Source organism: Sciurus vulgaris (assembly GCF_902686455.1).
Source record: "Sciurus vulgaris genome assembly, chromosome: 8".
Taxonomy (NCBI): domain Eukaryota; kingdom Metazoa; phylum Chordata; class Mammalia; order Rodentia; family Sciuridae; genus Sciurus; species Sciurus vulgaris.
In genome coordinates, this window is record NC_136468.1 from 52,798,471 (window position 1) to 52,819,970 (window position 21,500).

General features: G+C 35.5%; 2 protein-coding genes across 13 annotated transcripts in view; one reads left to right on the forward strand and one right to left on the reverse strand.

Moving 5' to 3' along the window:
- Window positions 1-466: 466 nt before the first annotated feature.
- CFAP69 (cilia and flagella associated protein 69) overlaps window positions 467-21,500 on the reverse strand; it is a 78,609-nt gene continuing 57,575 nt past the window's right edge. For 5 of the 12 annotated variants that reach the window (XM_079151689.1, XM_079151686.1, XM_079151684.1 and 2 more), the window contains 2 exons: window positions 20,303-20,407; window positions 18,262-19,687 (listed from right to left, as the gene is read on the reverse strand). In XM_079151689.1, coding sequence (XP_079007815.1) covers window positions 19,517-19,687; window positions 20,303-20,407 — 276 coding nt within the window. In that variant the 3' untranslated portion in view covers window positions 18,262-19,516. Of the gene's footprint in view, window positions 2,966-8,766; window positions 10,582-10,777; window positions 11,511-17,829; window positions 18,237-18,261; window positions 19,688-19,820; window positions 19,971-20,302; window positions 20,408-21,500 lie in introns of those variants that run through there. The other 7 variants (XM_079151685.1, XM_079151687.1, XM_079151691.1 and 4 more) reach the window with 7 other exon arrangements.
- Window positions 10,604-14,895, forward strand: FAM237B (family with sequence similarity 237 member B). Its single transcript, XM_079151722.1, has 3 exons — window positions 10,604-10,694; window positions 11,729-12,119; window positions 12,574-14,895. Exons 2-3 carry the CDS (start codon window positions 11,732-11,734, stop codon window positions 12,606-12,608), a joined length of 423 nt encoding a protein of 140 aa, XP_079007848.1. The 5' UTR covers window positions 10,604-10,694; window positions 11,729-11,731; the 3' UTR covers window positions 12,609-14,895.

Genomic DNA, 21,500 nt, shown 5'->3' on the forward strand with positions numbered 1-21,500 from the left:
TATGTGCTGGAACACTGCCATGACTAACCAGAATAACTAAGCAATATCCCTAACTAAGCAGAATAGTTGTGTTAATGGCAGAAAGAAGCAAATTTTAATCTTTCTAATACCTAAATTCAAAATGAATGGCGAAAACATTCCTATTGAACATTTTTGTTTTGGATTTCTTGCCCTTGCTTTAATTTGAATAGTATCATTTAAAGGTGGCTTTTTACAAAATCATAGAAATCCTAAGAATTAGTTGAATTATGTTTTTAACACCCCCCCATTGTAGGCCATTTTTACTACTGGGAAAATTTGAAAGAACAGACCAATTCCAAAGCAATAGAAACTCTTTACCATCAAAGTAGTTGGCAAGTCAGTCTCTTCACCTCTTGATTTCTCTGGACATGCCTTTGGAGAGGTAATATAGAGTAAGCTCTCTTGACAGGCTTGTTGGAGATTCTTGCCCATCTAAAAGAGCATGAAAAATGGATCAAGAATTCCCTATTCCTTCTCCATTAGGAGTAGAGGACCTAAGAGGTCCTAGAATTTTATGATAATTTCCTTTAAAAGTCTGAGTTTGGGTCTGACACCTTACTTTGGTTTGAAGCATCTTCTTCATCTTAATGTGTCAGCTGAGACTTGTCGTTCAATATATTGAGGCATTTCCTTCTTAGGGAAATATGAAATTGGAGGCTAGAATTGAATTTCATTAAAGCATAAACACAATATTTCTATTCTTTCCTGCTTCTTTGAGAAATTCTTGTCTCTTTTCTTGGACAATTGAATAATTTTATATGGGTAAAAACTGGAGAATCCGTAAATATAAATTTTTTTTATGATTTTTCTATTGTTATAACATATATATTTAGAGACGATATCTCCCCCCTCCTTTATCCATTTTCCCCCTTCTTAAATGTAAATGAAATAATATCCTCCAATAAGTCTCCAAGGGTTTATCTTGCATTGTGAGAACTGCATTCATGTGTGTTTAAATATGGACATCTCTTTACCTATTGTGTAAATTTTCTCTATGACAAGAATTATTTCATCTGTTCATTAATGAAAACATCTCTCACATGAAATGTCATGTTGAAAAAATATTAATATCAATCTTGCTATGTCAGATTCCTGACAGGAACTTCTCTCATGATGAAAGGTAGTTTTTTTTTTTCTTTTTATCAAAGAAAAGATGGTGTCCTATTAGTTGAAAAACACTCCTTTTCCTAAAAGGAGATGTGTAATAAATGAAAATTATACTTCATAGAGGAGAAGAGCCAATAACTACATCAATTTTGCATTACTTTCTTCTAAAATATTGAAGTTTATGACAAGAAAGTAAACAAAGACTACTTATCAAACAATACAGTAAGGCTAGATATAAAAGGCTATATAGCAGAATTAGAATTAGATAAGACATAACATTGAGTGATCTTGACCTATTTTATCTTGCACAGTCACCTAAGAATTACCACTGAGTCAAAGCCATGACCCAGCTAGCCCTGCATTTTATTAAAAGAGTAGCACAAAAGTGGATAGAACTAGAGGACATCATGTTAAGTGAAATAAGCCAGGCACAGAAGGACAAATACCATACGTTCTCACTCATTTGTGAACATTAAAATCTGATCACATAGAAGTAGGGTGTAGAATAGAGGTCCCTAGAGGACAGGAGAAGGACATTGGGGAGGAGGTATAGTGAGTGGGTGAATAATGGGTGCCAAAACACAATAATGTTATATGGCACAATAGGATAACTATACTCTACAGCAAGTAATTATACATTTCAAAATAACTAGAGAAGAGTTTGAATTTTCCCAACACAGAAACAATAATATTTGAGGAGATAGAAATGCTAACTACTCTTATTTGATCATTACACACTGTATACATTCATTGAATAACAAACTGTAGCCCATAAATAAGTACAAATCTTGTATGTCAATTAAATGTTAAAATTTTTAAAATAAAATTTAAGTTAAGGGCTGGGGGTAAGCTTAGCAGTAGGGTGTGTCCTTAGCAGGTTCAAGGCCCTGGATTCAATCCTGGACACCAAACTTTTTAAATTTTAATTAAAAAAAAAAAAAACCAGAAGCCCAAATTCATAAAACCTACCATTCTAGTGCTAGTCATAATGTATGAGAATTTCAGGTAGAGTTGTTGGGTAGTCAAAACCAAACAATAGAGTTCATTGAGTTATTTTGTCACTTCTGTTGGTTTTAAATACATCCAACATCACTTCATATCTTATTTAGTAGTAGGGGATGGGGTTGAAATGAGTCACTGCCCTTTTTCTTCTGGTATTTTGGTGACTATCATGACATGGTAATTTTGTACTGTGCAAATTCAGCTATAACTATGCTTCCCTGAATTTTCTTCCTTATCATGGTTTCAATTTTATGTTGGCCATTAGGGAGATTTGCCTGAGTCTTGGAAGGAAGAAGCAGCACCCATTATGCTTTGAAGTTGCTGCAGGGCCCCAGGCATCATTACTACATTCTTGCTTACATATGCCCTGGTGTGTGTGTGTGTGTGTGTGTGTGTGTGTGTGTTGTTACTGGCATCCTGGCTTACTTTGTCTACATGGTGTAGAAACCAGTCCTACAGCTTCTATAGCTCCCATGAGATCTTCAACTTCTCCAGTTTCTTGACCAGTACCACATGTAGCAATATGGACAAAAGCACTAACTTTTTCTGCAGGTGGCCTGCATGGTTGGGGTTTGATTCAGTAAGTAACCAGCATTGTTTCAGTTTGTCTTTCTGGCTTCTTATTTGTTCTTGCATTACTCTCCTGTAGGCCCAACTATTTTTCCTAACTCTCTTACCTGGTAACTACAATTTCATACTCACCATCAGATGCAGAAGCAACTTAATTTCATAGACTTCTTCAGCAAATCCCTTTGTGGTCTCTTGTTAGTGACTTTTCTTTGATCCTCCAATGATTCCAAAAACCATTTATAGAATCTGCTTCCTTGATTGAATCCTATTTGATAGAATGCCTACTTATAGAAAGGATATAATGCCTTATGTACAACCCAATGAGAGAACTTAAAAACACCCCAGATAACAGGTGTCCTAAATGGCAAGGAGGAATGTGTGTTTGGCCTGGCAGGACAGCACAGGATGGCTTACAGGATAGCATAGACCAAGCAATGCCAAAGGACTTCGAATGTAGGAAGGAATTTAAAAAGGAACTTGGATGTCTACTCTAGTCTACCCTGGGAATATGGTATAGTTTGGTTCTTAAAACTTCCCCAAATTCCATGTGGCAAAAGCTTGATCCCCAGTGTTGTGCTACTGGGAGTTGGTGGAACTTCAGAAAGTAAGGCTTTTTGGCTGGTGTTCAGGTCATTGTGGCATGTTCTTGAGGGGATAGTGGGACCCCAGCGCTTTCCTCCCTTTTTTGCTTTTCTAGTCAAGGGATTTTGCTCTGCCACACACTTCCACCATGACATACTGCCTCGCCACAGGCCTGAAAGCAACAGGGTTAACTGATCATGGTCTGAAGCCTCCAACCCTGAACCAAAATAATATTTTTTTCTCTTGCAAAGTGATTATCCCAGGTTTTTGTTATAGTAATGTAAAACTGGCTAACAGTATTGCTATATTCTCAGTGAGGCAAAAATTAAAGAGAACTAACTCAGAATATGTCTGTTTCTTTACAGATATTCAGTTCTTTAACAACAATTCAATCTCTACTCTTTTATTTGCTTTCAGATTATCATAAAAACAAAAGAAAAAAAGAAAGGAAAACCTCGGAAGGCCAGATGTTAGGGAGTGCCTGACTTTACTGTCCAGGGTTAAGTTTTCTGGCTTTACTAAAAACTTAGAAGTAGTTGTGGGTGCTCCCTACCCAGAGTCCACGTCATTATACACATTAATTTTTTTCATTCTATTGAAGTGCATTCCAGGGTTCCACAAGCCCATTCATATGAGTCTAAGAAGTTCTCTGACTCACCAGCCTTAAGATAGATAGATGATAGATAGATAGATAGATAGATAGATAGATAGATAGATAGATAGATGATAGAGCTACACACACACACACACACACACACACACACACACGTGCGCACACACACACACACACACACACACACACACACACACACACACTAGTATACAAGCCTTCCCAACATGGGGCTCCCATCTGGGCTTCATGCTAAACCAGATCAAGGAATGACTGACCTACTTTTTATCCCTTATCTTTATTGAAGTCCTAGATCCTCATAATAGATCTTTCAAGAACACCTTCAAGACAGAACTCTTGATTCTTGTCCCTCTCCCTCTCTGTCACAACACTACCTCTCTCCAGTCACCCTCATCCATCTAACTAACTGATTTAAGCAAAAAAAAAACAAAAAAAAAGCTGAGTCAACCTTGATTCCATTCTTCCTGGCTTCTCACATGCAATCTTATCAGTGAAGTCCTGTTGGCTGAATTTCCTAAATATTTTCCAATTCTTACCCCCTCTCACTGTCTTCATTTAAACTTATAATCTTGGGTCCAGATTATAGTAAAAGTCCCCTGTTGATTTCACTGCTTCTACTCTTGACCCCTTTGGTCCATGTGCCACATAGCAATCTGTGGGATTCTTTGATAACTTAAGTCAGATTGGTTTTTCCCCCTCACTTAAAATTTTCCAATATCTGCCTGGTGCAGTAGAATAAAATCCAAAATTTTAAGTCTTCACACAATTTGACTCCTGACAGTTCAGCTATGCTCCTCTTGAACATCCTAGATGTTTGTACAAACTAGACCTTTTGTCCTGACTGTCCCCTCTGCTTGGCTTGTTCCAACACAAATCTTTGTGTGGCCAGTTGATTCATATAATTTTAGTCTCAACTGAAATGTAATCTTTTCAGAGGTCTTCCAGAATTATCACATCTAAGATTGTACCCACCTCCCAGTCACCTTCTATTTTATTATCTTCACAATATTTGCCACTTGCTGAAATAATCCCTTTTTTATATTTACTCATCTGCCTGTTGTTTGTTTTCCTCCTCTGCAGCCTTGTGTGTCTTGCTTATCATTGTAACTCAGTTACTGGCAAGAAGTGGGTGCTCATCGAATACTTGTTGAATGAAGTTTGTGATGGTTTTCCTCTATAAAAATGATGAAAGTAATTAATTTATCATCTTCCATTTTTTTAAATGTTATTATATGATTATATGCTCAGAGGAACATTAACTGTGAAAACTTTTTATTTGCCAGTATTGTAATGGGAATCTGGATTGCTTGGGATCTGCAGTGATTGGAATAAAATAATAATCCATAATTCCCTTTAATGTCTGCTATGCCACCATACCATTCTTTCTGTCCGTCCCCTTTTACTTTTCTCTTGTCTCACAGATAGTATTTTTTTCATCTTCCTCTCCTGTGTTCCTGAAAAAATAATGCCTCTCTTCCTTCAATTAGTCGTGGTGAAGGAGTGCTTGTTTTCTCTGCAGGGTACTTATTTGTTTCAGCTTCATTTCCTGCTCTCTTTCCCCCAAGATCACTGAATCACAATTTGATATATACATTGCTATTAAGGTTTACTAGAGGCAATTGGACTTGTAGATATTTTAAGTTAATGTCTTTCATTATAATGAGTCAGAAAGTCAATGAATTGAAGAATTATTCTTTTTGTAGGTATTCAGCAGCATTACTCAGACAACATGTTCCTGCTGTGTGTGGAGTGCTCTTCTGGTTCTCTGGGGAGTGATGTTGGCAGTATTTCCTGGATAAGGATGCTGTGTAAAGGATAAGCACAAGTATGACAAAACTTTACGACGTATGTGAAAAGTAGGAAGCATAGGGGCAAATTAATAAGCTACTGGCCTGACTAAACCAGAAAATTCTTGTAGGTAACACTGAAAGACTTGAGGGGTATGGTTGCTGGAAGGCTGGGAAAGTTCCTAAGAGGAAAAAATACCATGAAATAGAAATCAGTTAAAAATATTACTGACTGCCCTTTGTATTTTGTTTTAGTCAGCTTTTACATTGCTGTGACTCCAGAACAACTAGAGAAGGGAAAGTTTATTTAGGGCTCATGGTTTCAGAGGTCTTAGTCCATGGACAGTTGAGTTCATTGCGCTGGGCCCAAACTCAAGTGGCTTACATGAGCTTTACAGATGTTTTTCTAGGAATTTATTAAGTTCTTAAAATTATGGTTCTTTGTATTCATGTATCTTTAACCTCTTTTAGTGTGTCTATGATTATATATTGTTTTCCATTCCTAATATTGCTTATTTGAACCTGTACAAATTTTTTTCTTGATCATTCTCACCAGAGGTTGATCCATTTTACCCAAACAATTGACTCTTTTTTCCCGTATGTCATTAATGTGTATTTTTATAAAAGCTCTGAACTTTTGGGATCCTCTATTCTGTTATTCCTTTTCAAATGTTAACTTTAGTTGCTCTTATTACTCATATAATATTTATAGTCTCTTTTGGCCACAAGTATGAAGGTGTTTACTTCCTTTAAAGGACTATCTTATTGACTTCTCATAGGTTTTGATATGCAGTACTTTTTATTACACAGTCTAGTATTTTATAATTTCCATGATTTTTTAAAAAATTTGTTGTCTAAAATGATTGCATAAATAATTCATTTTTAAAATTTCCAACTATATGGAAATTCATATTCTTCTTTTTATACTTCTTAAATCTGTTCTTAAAATTTAAAACTTTCTGTTTTATGATCAGGCAACCCAGTTAGAAGGATAACAATATTCAAATTTTATTAAGACTTGCTTTATTTTCTATTGAAAGGAATGTATTCTGTAACTGTGGTTCTCAGAGTTATATATATATATATATATATTTAATTGTGTTGTCCATATATATGTATATACATAGTCAATTATGTTGTTGATATCATCTATACCTTTACTAATTATTTATTTTCTTGACCTGAAGTCTTGTTTAAATCTCCCACTACAAATTTGTCAAAATTTCCCTCTAATATTTCAATATTTCACCTTGTGCATTGAATCTTTTATTATTATACAGTGTTCTTTCTCCTTTACCATGCATTTTGATTAATTAAGACGTATTTGTTTAAAAACAAAATAACATTTGCATGGTATATTTATTTTCATTCTTTCCAATTTTCCCTGACTTATTTTTTTGTATCTTGAGAATTTAAAATTGACATCTTCCATCTTTTATTTAAAAATTCAGACCATTTACTTTATTGATAATTGACTTGATTTTTCCATCTTAACTGTGCTATTGTCATATTTTGTGTGCTTTTTTCCCTTTTCTTGCTTTTTCAATTGGTTCTTATTTATCATCTGTTTTTTATTCATTTTCAACCTCTAATAATTCAAACATCTTTTTTTTTCCTATTTATGTCATTTAGAAATTAGCTAATAAAATTTACCACATGTAGTAACAACTTTATAAAGTCTGGATTCCACATTTGTATTTCACTTTTTACCATAAATAACAATTTAACAAAATATTAATTTAACTATGTATATCTTACATCCCTCTTTCCTTTCCTCTTCCTCTTCCTTTCCTGATTTTTGGATCCTTCTTCCTTCTCTATCCTCTTCTTTTCATGGAGATTTCACTTTTTTGATTACCGAAAAATGACTTGTCATCCTCTAGCTGGGTTCTATTCATAATGTAGCTGTAGACCCTTCAGAATATCACATAAAGGGGCTGAGGCTGTGGCTCAGTGGTAGAGCACTTGCCTAGCATGTGTGAGGCACTGGGTTTGATTCTCAGCACCACATATAACTAAATGAATAAAATAAAGGTCTATCAACATCTAAATATGTGTGTGTGTGTGTATATATAATATATATATATATATATAATGAATATCTCATAAAGTATAGTTTCTGTTACTGACTTGAGTGTAGACAGTAAGAGTAGAATTTCTGGATCATTTATAGATAAATGAGATGATCCTAGTTTTTTCCCATGGGCATTATACAAACTCATACTCTTTCTAGAAGTATACAATGGATTCATTTGCTTCAAAACTCACTAACAATGCATATTCTAAAAACTTTAAGCTTGAATTAAGGAAAACAATATATTATTTCCTTGAAATTGAGCATTTTTTCTCATGATTACAGGATATCAGGGATTACTTCTCTTTGAATTGCTAGTAATGCCCTTTGTTTATTTTTTATTTTAGGCTATTTTATTAATGATTTATAGAAAGTTTCTATTTAGGAAATCATTCCTGTGTGTGTATATGTGTGAATAATAATACCCAGTTATTCAGTAGTTTTGTAACCTAATATTCTTTACATATGCATTTTAATGACAAAAATATTTGAGATAATATTAATAAAAAATAGTATCCAAAGTTATGATTGTGGTATAATCTTAATTGTGGTGTTTTTTTTTTATTTTTGCTTTTTTTTTTTTTTTTTTTGTGGTACTGGGGAGGGGATTGAATGTAGGGCATGTGTTTGCAAGCAAGAGCTTTACCACTGAGCTACACACCAAGCCCTGATAATTGCATTTTAACAAGTGTTGGTGCTATGGAATGTTTGTGTCCCTCCCAATTCATTTTGAAACTAAATCTTTTTAAATATATTTTTAAGTTGTTGATGAACCTTTATTTACTTATTTATTTATATGCAGTGCTGAGAATCAAACCCAATGTCTCACACATGCAAGGCAAGCACTCTACCACTGAGCCACGAACCCAGCCATGTAAAACTAAATCTTATACTATAGTATTAAGTACTGGGGCATTTGGGAGATGATTAGGTAATGAGGATCCTCCCTGGAGAATGAGATAAAACATCTTATAAAGGATACTTCACACAGCATTTTGTTTTTACCTTTATGCTTGGTATCTTGATCTTGGACTTCCCAGCCTCTAGAACTGTTAGAAATGAATTTTTTAAAATAAATTATTCAGTCTCAGGTATTTTGTTATAGCAGCACCATCCACCTATTCCTGCCTCTTCATATTTTTCTTTATTTTGCAAGTTTTCTGTAAAGACTTTATAATACTTGTATGAAGATATGTTTTATGAAAAACAATGTATTTTTCACAAAAAGATTTTTATGGTACTTTGTGGCTATTCAACGAAGAAATGAGTACTGATTCATTTTAGAAGGATCTGTTGAACATTCAATTCAAAGATGGGAAGAGTTGCTTGCTTAAAAGTTGTGTATGTTCAAGGCCGAGTTAAATTGAACAAGTGTTGGTGGTCGGGGGAATTCCTTCCGAGGATGGGAAGTTCAAGTTTCAGATGGGATATTAAATTAGGTAACTTTTAATTTCTCTAATTTTGAGAATCAGTGATTGATGGTAGAACTGAGATGATTACAACCCTAGAGTAGAGAAAAAGTCTGGGGTGTGAGATAGATTTATATGCTCCTACCCAATCTGAGTAAATGAATCTTATTTTCTCAAGTTGTTTTGTGTAGGAGCTGGTCCTGGTGGTGGAAGAGGCACACAAAAGTATTGCTAGGGCAGAACCAATTATTAGTCACGTTAATTCCAGTGTGATGAGAACAGTATATAGCTCTGGATAGTGCCGGGAGAAGTCCGTTTTATGGGAGACAATGAAGAGTCACCGGGGTTTGGATTTGGCATACATCTCATCCTACATTCTCACCATCTTAGCTCAAGATCTTGTGAGGAAGAGGGCATGCTTAAGGGGAAGAAGGGGTAAAGCAACTGGTTTAAGATCACTGCTTCTGAGGTTTGGGCATAGAGACAGACTTAAACACAGTCCAAACGATGTACCAAGGCTGGAATCCATGGACAACATACAAGTATAACATTAGGGACTTGCCAAGACCTTCCTTCTACTGAAGGCTAGAGAAAACTCTCTTCCCAGAGTTAAAGGTATCTTTAGTAGAAACGAAGGTATGTTTGTGCGAGTGTGTTAGTGTTAGTAATTTAAATGGTGCTTAGTTAGAAGTTAGACCCCGTCCGGGATGATTAGGATTGTTAACAGGTCCCCACCCTTCAGAGAGTGGTTCTCTGGATAGAATAGGGGAGGTGGCTGGGTGCAGGGGGAAAAGATAGCTTGGGAATGTTGACTCACTGTTGCCAAGAAGGATATTCTCAGCGAAGAGAAAGAAAACGGGAGACAGGAAGAAGGACCCTGAGGCTGGGTCCGTCTCGGATAGTCGAAGGAGGGGAAGCAGAGCTGGAGCGGCCGCCAGGGCAAGGGTGCTGCGCCTGGCGGGCCAGCAGGTCCAGGAGCTGGTGGTGGCAAGGTGAGGGCGGGGCCTCGGGAGCGGGGCCACCCACTTCTGCCCGCTTGCTCTGTCCCTAGAAAAGGAGCGCGGTTCGGGCTGCGGTCTGACTCCGGAGCCCTGCGCCGCGGCAGCAGACCCGCAGCAGAACCACAGCGCAGCTTTCCGCTATCCAGAGCCTCCCAGTGCCGGCGCGCGGAGCCGCCGGGCGCCCTGCGAGTGCGCCAGGCAGGTCTCAGAGCGCTCTCTCCAGCCTTTCGCCTGGCTCCGGGGGTGGGTCTTGAGACCTCCCGTTCCTCCTGAGTTCGAGGCCCCGCGTCTCCCCAGCGAGGGCAGCACGCACCTCGGACTCGATTCCCGCACGGGTTCCCTCTTCTGCGTCTCAGTGAGGCGACACAGGGCGGAGGGTGCTGGTCGGGAAGCTAACCTGAAATTCAGGGAGAAGAAAATTCGCCGATCCCACCCATCTCCTTTTTAGAATTCAAATCATAAACTGGCCACTGTCAGCTCAGTTTGAGGAATCTGCACAATTTACAAGAGGTAAAACGACCTGAATATTCTGTTTAACTTTGTTTCGTCTGTTTTTTCTTCTCCCTAACTTTTTGGAGGGAGGAGGTGGAAGGCGGTGTACGGGGAAGGAGGCGATTCCTGTGTTCTGGATCTGCCCTCCTCACTCCACGTCTCTGAGCCGGTTGTCAAGGTTGTATCCTGTCAATGGCACTTCTAATGCCAGCCTGGAAAATAGTAGCTCTGTGGCAATTCACTGCCAACTTAGTCCTTGACTTCCACTTATGTGCTAACGTTCGATTTACTGACCAATCAATTGACAGGGAAACTTGTGCAGAGAAGTATTAGAAAATGTCAGGATTTTGCTGAACATAATTGACCTTGCATCATCTCACACTAGCTTATATCTACCTTTGTTTTCATGCTCCTTTATGTGTGTATGTTAATCTCCAACCAGCTACCGAAGAGAGAAGCCAGAGATCCACCAGACATGAATGCTTAACATGTATCTTTCGATGAAAAATGGAAGCAGTACCTTTGAAACTAAGAATGGTTTTTAAGAGATCCAATACCATTTGGATTAGATTTCTAACAATTTAATTAAAAATAATTTCCTGTGGTTACACATAGAATGGGCTGCATTTTGACCCACTTCAAACGTGTCGTGGTAGGGGCCTTAAATAGGAGATAGACCTGATAACTTGCTGAGCCATATCACTGAGAATTTTTATTAATCTGTGACGGGATGAGGCTGGAGCCCAGGCTTTAAGGTTTATTCCAGATGTAAAAGTAAGGAAATGAACTTATCACATCTTCGCAAGTGCGTTGGCTTTCAGTGGCTCCCAAAGACTGCTTATGGGAATGTTAGAAATAAGTTGAATTGTAAAATTCTTTCAAAGAAAGGTCTAAGAGTCAGCAACTTAGAGGAAAATCAAGAAATACAAGAATCAAGAATTTGACCCTATCAAAAATATGCTCACTTATAGTTTTCTAAGTTTAATAGATCACTGAGTAATTGAATAATTTTCCTAAGTTAAAAATATTCCCCTCGTATTTTTTCTATATAGAATATGGGTTCTGCCACAGGAAGATGGTTCTACCTACTGGGCTGCATTATGCTGATCAACCTGATTAATGCTGATTTTGAATTTCAAAAGGGAGTACTTGCCAGTGTCAGCCCAGGGATTACAGAAGACATTGATCTCCAGTGTTGGAATGCTTGCTCTTTGACACTGATAGATCTCAAAGAACTCAAGATAGAGCACAATGTGGATGCTTTCTGGAATTTCATGTTGTTCTTGCAGAAATCCCAGAGACCTGGACATTATGCTGTCTTCTTAAACATAGCTCAGGATTTCTGGGACATGTATATAGACTGCTTGCTTTCAAGGTCTCATGGAATGGGCAGAAGACAGGTGATGCCTTCCAAGTATAATTTTCCACAGAAAATAACAGGAGGTAATTTAAATGTGCATTTAAGAGAGTAGCAGTATAGCTTTATTAAAAATTCAATAGTTTATCCTTCTGTTTTTTTTCAAGTTTATCAAACAAGGTAGCAAATTTGCCATGTTTCGTTTTTTCCTAATGAGGTTCTTTAATTTTCATTTATTGATTTTATATTATTTAGAAATCATGAAAGCTCTGATATATAAATGCTTGATTCTAAATGAATATTTTGGAATATAATACAGTTTGATAGATCATTAAAACTATTATCTCATTGTTTACCCATGAATAGCTTATAAAAAAATCATTTCACATTATAATTATTCATATTAAATTAATTGATAAATTTTAAAATATCAGACATACTTTTAGTCTTTTGAAATTTTTTCAATAGGATTGTATAAAAGAATGGAATTGCATAAATCATATTAGAATAAATACTAATTTATCCTTTTTAATCTTACAGGATTGGACTTTATAAAACGTGAGATTTACATTTAAGTGGGAAAACACAGAAAATACCTCAAGCAAGATGCCACCAAATGAAAGCTTAACTTTATCAGTACTGTGAGGTCAAATATTTCCTATAGTAGTTATCAAGGTTATAATTTCTAATTCCTTAATTTTGAAGGTTATATTGTTGCTGATGTGTAATTTCTCTTTTGATAGTATCATTCCCCTCTTTCCAGGAGGTACTTTGTCAATAATTTTTTATTTAGAAAGCATCTTTGTAAAGTAGCTTTGTTTTAAAGAAAATACTACTTAAAATGCAAATGTGATATGTTTTAGTATAATAGTAAATGTAATAAAATTATAGCCAATTTTATAAGGTATCTTATACCTTAATATTGACTTTAAAATTGTGCTTAAACTAATGCTAGTATTTTCCTACAGTGTAATATTTAATCTTGAAGTGATGTACTATGTGGCTTCTAAAATGTACATTTCCTCACCTCATCTTATATATTAAAATATTTTTCTATGCAATTAAGGACTAAAAACATTATATTCTCATTTTTATTGTCTCAATTTTTAAAAAGGACAAAAACATAAAGGCAGTAGGGAACTTAATTTTAGTAAAATGCAGTTTATAGAATTTTTTTCTAGGTGTTAGCTCAGTTGATTTTTATATTACTACTAATAACTCACATCTTATTCCAAAATGGATATGAAACTTTATCATGAGATAATACAAAGTAGATGAGGAACTTAGAATGATGGGAAATGACAACAGAAAATTAATAATATGCAGTTATGGTTTAGATTAATACTTCTGATTACCTTTGGTAAGGGGTACCTGTAAATTTGGTCCTCATTTCCTACTTTTCAAAGTGAAGAGGGACTCATGAGCGGTTTCAAGATTCACTGCTTACATGAAAAACCAACCCACACATTCAGGAGAAGCCCAGTCTTTCTAAGGACTAAGAACAAACAAAAATCTGTCCTATTGGTTTTTATAAAGGCTACTATGGTATAGAGCACTGTTATCAAGTATCCTTACAATGACAGATCTCTTCTATGCAAAGCTTAGAAGGCACACCAAAACCAACAAAATATTAAAATTTTAAAAACAGCAAAAATAATACTGAACAAGATAATAACTATTTGATAGTTTGACTTGATTCAAGAATAAACTGAAGAATAGGAAGGGGTATCCTTTGAGTTTTTGATCACTCTGGAATTTTGATAAAGTTAACTCAGGTATACTAGGGGTTTTGTATATACACATGCATTTCAGGAAGGTACATGAGCCCCAGGTTAATAATCTTCAGTATTAAGAAATGAATGTACTTCACAAGTTTATTCTTTTACAAATATAATTTCACATAACCGAGTGTTGCATAGTAACTGGTTAGCAAATAATATAAAATTGTAGGTCTAATGAAGTCCTAGATCGAAAATATTTTATTTTACCAATTAAGGCTAGATCTCTAAACTGGGAAAATCAACTGGTTGGACAGCAGGGCCAGTGTTCTCATAAAAATTATCAGGCACATACCAAGAAGATACATAAAATTTATTTCCTACAGGTGGACTGAAGAGGTACCTAGAGGTATAATGACATGGATTTCCATAGAAAATTGTTTTATGTCTTTTATAAACTGTGGGCAAATGATTAAAGCTCAAAATTTTAGTGCTATAAAGCTGGACCATGTAATTTTTACCTAAAACTGTCCAACCAGTTATCATCAATTGCTTATAGTTGCATAATAATTTTATTGCAGCAATCATAAAAATTCTACCTTTAATCAATAAAATTAGTGGTTAGCCTTCCAAGTTAGGTTTCAAATGGTTTCCTTGTTCTCCTAATTTAATATAATATGCTACTGTATTAGACTGTTAAAAATAATGACAGCTGCTAAAATATGCATTCTGTTTTTAGAACAGTTCATCTTAAACCATTTTGATGGTGATTAGGTATATTATGTTAAAATTCCTTCCAGTTTCTGGTACAAATTCTGCCATCAGTTTATAGAGAAACTTAATTTTCTGTCTATCCTTCATTCATTCACCAAATAACTCAATGAGCTTGAGGAAACACTGGTGAGAAATCTTGATATTTCAAGTAGTCACTGTGGTGGGACAAAAGTAGGGGTAGAGTAAAATAAAACACCTATTTAAAAAAGCAGATTTATGTTGGGCATGGTGGCACATGCTGTAATTCCAGCAGCTCGGGAGGCTGAGGCAGGAGGATTGCAAGTTCAAACCCAGCCTCAGCAGCTTTGTGTGGCCTTGAGCAACTTATCTTGACCCTGTCTCAAAAATAAAAAGGGCTGGGGATGTTGCTCAGTGGTTAAGCACCCCTGGGTTCAATCCACAGTATCAAAAAAAAAAAAAAAAAAAAAAAAGCAGTTTTATGGTATCTAAGTGTAAGTTTAAAAAGGAGTTGCCAAAAGATTTTGGGTGGGGACCTTATCTATTTCTCCTCTGCTTTATTCAAAATCCGTTTAGAAGTCAAGAGATCTTTAAAATAACCACAAATTCTTGTAATTTTTCTGTATAGTAAAGACTCAATCAGTTTCACAGCTTTGGCTTTATGCTGAGTTCATTTAGGTTAACTCAGAACTGGTTATTTTCCAAAGAACTAAAGGCTATAGAGCAAACAAAAGGTAGCAAAACATCTAATATTGCATGTAAAGTATTTCTTCATCATGGTAATATAGGCAATAATTGAGTATATAAAACTAAAGTGCCTCTGTTCTTCCTGCAGAATTTCTTTTTCCAGCTTTAAATAAACCTTTAATTTCAGAATAGTTTTACATTGGCAGAAAAGTTTCAAGGATAGTACAGTGAGTGTCTGTATACTCTTGTTTATCTTTTCTTTATTCACCTTACAGTAATATGGTATATTTGTTAAAACTAATGAGCCTATGATGATATATTATTAATTAAACTTCCAATTTTATTCAGATTTCACTAACTTTTTCCCTAATGTCTTTCCCCCCACCCTTACAGTCCATCCAGGATACCATACTATATTGACTTGTCATGTCTTCTTAGGTTCCTCTGGGTTTTAACAATTCCTTCAACTTTATTTTTGATGACCTTGACAATTTGGAGTACTAATCAGATATATTATAGAATGTCCCTCAATTTGGGTTTTCCTAGTGTTTTTCTCATTGTTAGACTGGGGTTACACACTTCAGGGACGAAAATCACAGAGGTAAAGAACTGTTTCAGTACTTCATATCAAGGATACGTAATATTAAGATGGCTTATTACTGATAGTGTTTAACTGTGGCTAAGATAGTATTTGCTAAGATTTTCTGTTGTAAAGTTACTTTTCCCTCTTTTTCTAAACTGTGCTCTTTGGAAGCAAGTCACTAACCAACCCACAAGTAAGGGAATAGGGAGTTTTATTCCACCTCCTTGAGGAGGGAATACTTACATAAACTAGATTTCGTGGAGATGTCTTTCTTCTCCCCTCGTCCTGACATTAGTATGGATTTATGGACATTTTTTATACTTTGCATTATAATGTAATATTATATTCATTTTCCTGCTCAAATTATTCTGGCTTTGACCACTGGAGAGCTCTATAAGATGCTTTACATTCATCTGTTATATTTTTTGTCTCAGTCTTAGATTCAGTCATTTCTTCAAGGAGTTCGAGTTCCTTTTATTGAGAAATGATATTAGAAATCAAAATATGGATGCTGGATCTGTCTATAAAATTTTGGCCTCATAGTATCAGACCAGTTCCTGGATGTCCGTGGATCTGCTTTTCTTTGTCAGAAAGCATCCTTGACATTTCTTTTCACTGTCAACTAAATATGAGCTCTAATGAAACATGGTTGCTAATGAAACTAATGTAATTTTTATACACTTGGGAGAAAGTGTGTAAAATTGGGAGGTGATGGTCCCCTTGTACTCTAAATGGGTCCTACTATACCTGGAAATCTTAGTTTTGCAGGTTACATTTTATATTATATAAATATTAACAAATTGTAGCACTTCAGATGGGACTGGCCATATTCATATAGTTGGGAAATGGCATTATCAGAATTTAATTAGAAGAATGTTGAAATTACCTGTATATTAGATCTGAAAAGACATGGAGTGAATATCACATATGTTTCCTGTGATATAAAATGGACTCTTGTGCTCCAGAAGGTAGTCCAAGGACCAGATGAATTTAAGTTATTCACCTATTACTTAGTGGTTTTCACCAAATATAAGGCAGCACCAACTATATTTTAATCAAGGAATGAACTTCCTGAAATGGTAAAAAAAGAAAAACTCATTACTGAGTTTTTTGAAGCCCTTTTATCTGAGCTCACTGAATTCCATCATTTTTATTCTTGACTTTCTTTTAATTTACTTGATTAGTAAAAGCTTCAGTCTGAAAGCTTACCAAGCACAAATATATATACTAAGCAATATTACTGCTCTCCATCAACCTACATTTCTTTAGTAGTTTGGCTTCTAGGTAATTAGATGTCCTGTTTAACCTCCTCCATACCTAAAGTAAAATCTACACAGCAGTGGAGAGGTCCACAGACATCATAGATTATCTTGATGATAGTTCTAATCAATCTGGAGATATCAGGTGAACTACATACAAAAAGTAATATGCAACCAAGTCATATCAATTTTATTTCTACACCTTGATTCTATTCATGTCTCAGTATTTATGCTTCATCATTTTGGAGAAAATCTATCACTATTATGAAGTAAATAAATCTGAACTTCTTTCACATTTAATCTGTGTTTAACATTACTTATATAGTATTCTGTTGGCTGGTGAATCTTCCTATTGAATCCAAAACTTTGCTACATTTGTAGAGTTCCAGGTAAGGGGCCACCATTACATTTATCCAGTAATTACTGAGATTTTGAGGACAATAATAAAGGAAATATGATCTCTTATCTTGTCATTGGGGAACTTAAGAGAGTCTGGGGGAAGGAGCGTATAGTCTACAACATGAGGGAAAGATTCATTGTTCTCAGTCATGGGCACTTCATGTTGATTCTAGGTATATCTGAGGTATGGCTGAGGTGTGCCTGGTGCTTTTTGTGTGGGCTTCTCACCATGCATGTCCCTATCCACATCCATTCTTCCATTTCAGTAACTCTCCTTTACATGGAATCGTTTTGCTGCAGAGTTTATGTGAAGGAAAGGAACAAACTGTGTCTTCTTATCTCTTTTCAGGGGTGATGGTAATAAAAAAAAAAGATTCAAGAGAGAACAAAACTCACTGATAAGCCATATATATTATTTACTCCTGTGGGCCAAAGGGAATTGGACAGCGAGGGCAGGGTGAGAAACCACCAGCCAAAGGTAAACTGGCAACTCATTCTTACCAGAACTACTAATCTCACATGTAGGATAATGGAAAATTCCTAAGGAATGTGAGGTAGAAGAGGACAAGAGAAGGAAAAGGAGGAAGAAAAAGGAGGTAGGAGAAGGTAGGCCCAATGCAGTGACAGGGTCTGCTGTTACCTGATCATGAAAGTGGAATGTATGCCTCTCTTTCTAACTTTGCATTCAACCACATCATGTTGGTAGCTTGACCAACCATGGCTGTAAGAGTATGACCTCAGGGTATGACCTCAGGGCTGAGGCTGTAGCTCAGAGTGCAGAGTGCTTTCCTAGCACATGTGAGGCACTGGGTTTAATCCTCAGCCCTGCATAAAAATAAAAAGTAAAATAAAGGCATTCTATCCATATACGAGTACAAATTTTAAAAAAGAATATTTACAACATGAAAGTTAGCAAATACTATTAATGAGGGCTTTTCCTCCATGGAGAGCCAGTCATTATAGCTTTATCAGTACACTGCTACGTGTACTTATGTACCAAGAATATAGACTCAAATACCAGTTATTTTCTTGTTTGAGAAAAGAGGTTTTTCTCTCCTCTAGTAGACATAACTCAACTTTGTGAATTTTTGGCTGGAGGAGGAGTTTGATAGGTATTAAGACAGGAGATGAAAACCTCATAATTGCATTCAGGGACATGGACACTTTGCTCTATAGCAATCATTATGGCGTCTACCACTTATTCTTTTACAAGATAACTCTACCATCAAAGGAAGGAAAACACCCGCCTCTGTCTTTTCCTTTTCTATTACAGAAGGACTATTAGACTTTGCTTTGCATATTTACATATTAAAACAACATGTATTTTTATTTTTATTTTTACTGTTTGATTCATGACTAACATTTGCTTTTTATACCAGATAAAACTTATTTCACTTTGACCAACATATTTGTTGCAGCCCAGTATTTCTATACACTTCTGATAACAGTACCCAGATTCCCCTCTCTATCTATATGTTGATGGTGTTGGCTTGCTTCTGGTACCAGGACAGACAGTATTCAGCTCTGGACCAGTCATAGTAAATTGCTAAGGAGTGGACATGTGACAAATCAAAGTTCCCAGAAAGCAGAAAGAGTTGTGGAAAACTGTTGAGAAACAGGCATATATTCTTCACCACTGGCTATGAACCTGAGAGAATGTGAGCCAGGAGCTAATAGAAGATGATGCTACAAATACAGTGTCAGTCCCTAGACCCAACTATGCCTGTAGTCTAAATGACTCCTAGATCTGACAGGTATAGACCCTGTATGATTTTTTTTTTTTGGTTAAATTATTTAGAGTAGTTTACATGCAAGCAAGAGTCCTGGTATGCTATATTTATAATTTAAGAAAATTAGCAGTCTTTCCAAAGAAAGTGATGATAACTTTTCTGATATTATATTGGTGTTTTCAATAAAAATAAATTATGTGTCCTAACTTTTATTTTTAGAGTATTTTACTAAATACTATAAGTTATACTTAAGTATTTATTTAGTATATAAATATACTGAAATATTTATTCTAAAATATTTGCTTTACATTTGTATATAAAGATATATTTAGCTAAAATTAGAAGCAGAATATATATCACAGACTGTTGAGTATATTAGGAAGGAATACTCTTTTTTTGCTCATTCACAGTTTTAACTGCTTTTATCCTCTGCAAGGCTCCTCCACGAATAGGCAGCTTTTTAAGAGCAATATCTGTATCAGCCAGAGGTCCTCCCAGTAATCGGGCAGGAGTGCTTTCCACTGTTACTACCCCACCAGAGGGCACCTAAAAAAAGCAAAAGGTAAATATCTAGAATCTATCTACATTTTCAAAAAAAGAAAAACCCAATCATCTTTTGGAAAATACACAAAATGTAAATATAAGTAACTGGGAGGCAGCATGGCATAATGGAAAGATAAGGGTTTTGGAGCCAGCGAAAGTGGGTTTGAATTCTTCTACTGCTTATGACCTTTGTAATGGGTGGCAAATTATGGTCAACAGAGGTCACCAGGAACACTGGCTTATGACACGAATCCACTTGTCAGGCCAAGGAGGTATTGCACATTGCCTGTTAAAAAACATGTAAAGATACACACTGACTAGTTTGGGTAGTAATCTCATAGGAAACCGAGAGGGCTGGATCTGCTCTAGATCAGTACTGGGAGAGGATGGATGATCTTGTGGGTAAATAAAATAGACCTTAAATGATGTGAATGTTTGAACGGAAAAAGAAAGAAAGAAGGAAAGAAAGAAAGGAAGGAAGGAAGGAAGGAAGGAAGGAAGGAAGGAAGGAAGGAAGGAAAAGAGGGAGGGAGGGAGGGACAAAAATTCCATAGAAATAACATTTGGGGAGCCTAAATTTAATATCTATTAAGCAAAGGAAGGGGAGAAAAATCTTACCGTTGTGTTAAGGCCTTTAATAACTGTCCGATGAAATATTGCATTTTGTGGTTGCCCTTTGAATTTAGAGGATTCTATAGCCTTTTCCTGAAGCCTTTTTGCTTTCTGAAGATTTTAAAATTAGAAATAAAATGCTATTAAAGCATTAACTATGGTAGTTAAAATGAAGATACAAAGTACATTTACTTCTGTTCAGCTTATTCTTTTTTAAAAAACGTTTTTTAGTTGTAGATGGATACAATATCTTTATTTTTATGTGGTGCTGAGGATCCAACCCAGTGCCTATTATGTGCCAGGCAAGTACTCTACCAGTGAGCTACAACCCTAGACCCTTAGTTTATTTATTAGGCTGCTCTGGAATCAGCATTTACTCATTCAGACCAAGAAGGCAGCTACTTCTGAGGGTTGAATACTTTGTGCATCGAAGAAGATACCAAGCACCTAAAAATACTCTGGTCATTTCCAGAGGTATTGGCCATATATGACCAAGGAATAAAAAAATGTCTTGAGGAAATTAGATTTAGTTTAATATATAATTTAATAATTTAATTTAAATAGTATAATTCGTAACTTACTAAATTTGTATAAAGTATGCATATTTCCAAATATGTTGAATAAAGTAAACATAACAGTATACTGAAATTTCAAATATTCAGAACAATAAAAATTATATAATTTGTTGCAGGTAATTTAAGATCAATATTTGAGACACTGAACAGGTGAAATGTGAGGATGTGAGGTAACAAATGATCATCAGGGAAGAAACTTCTTGTCATTAACTGTTCTTAAAAATATAAGCAGTTATGAGGATATTTTCCAAGTAAACTTTGGAAGAATATTTAGTGAAGGGGATACCTGGGACTTAAGCGTTTATTTTTAACTTAGGTTTTGCTATCTTTATATGTTTCCTCTATTTTAATGGATTAACTTAATATTTACCAATTTCATATCTAGAGGAAGAACCAAGACATTAAATACAAGCATATTAAAGTTAATGGAAAATATAGAAATAAAGACATTTTTTAAATGCCTGGTGCTTCTCACAAATGTCAAGAAAACAATTAGTATAAAAATTTTAGATTGGTTTCTAGTTAAAGCAGTTTATCACATTTTTTTCCAAAGGGATATTTATCTCAAATTCCCATTTAAACTGTATATGTTCTTTTGGTAATTACAGGGGGGAAAAGCTCTTTGGGGA

Coding starts and splice junctions, on each gene's coding strand:
- FAM237B (XM_079151722.1), top strand. CDS start 11,732: ATGGGTTCTGCCACAGGAAGATGGTTCTACCTACTGGGCTGCATTATG. Junction 12,120..12,573: donor TCCACAGAAAATAACAGGAG/GTAATTTAAATG, acceptor TTAATCTTACAG/GATTGGACTTTATAAAACGT.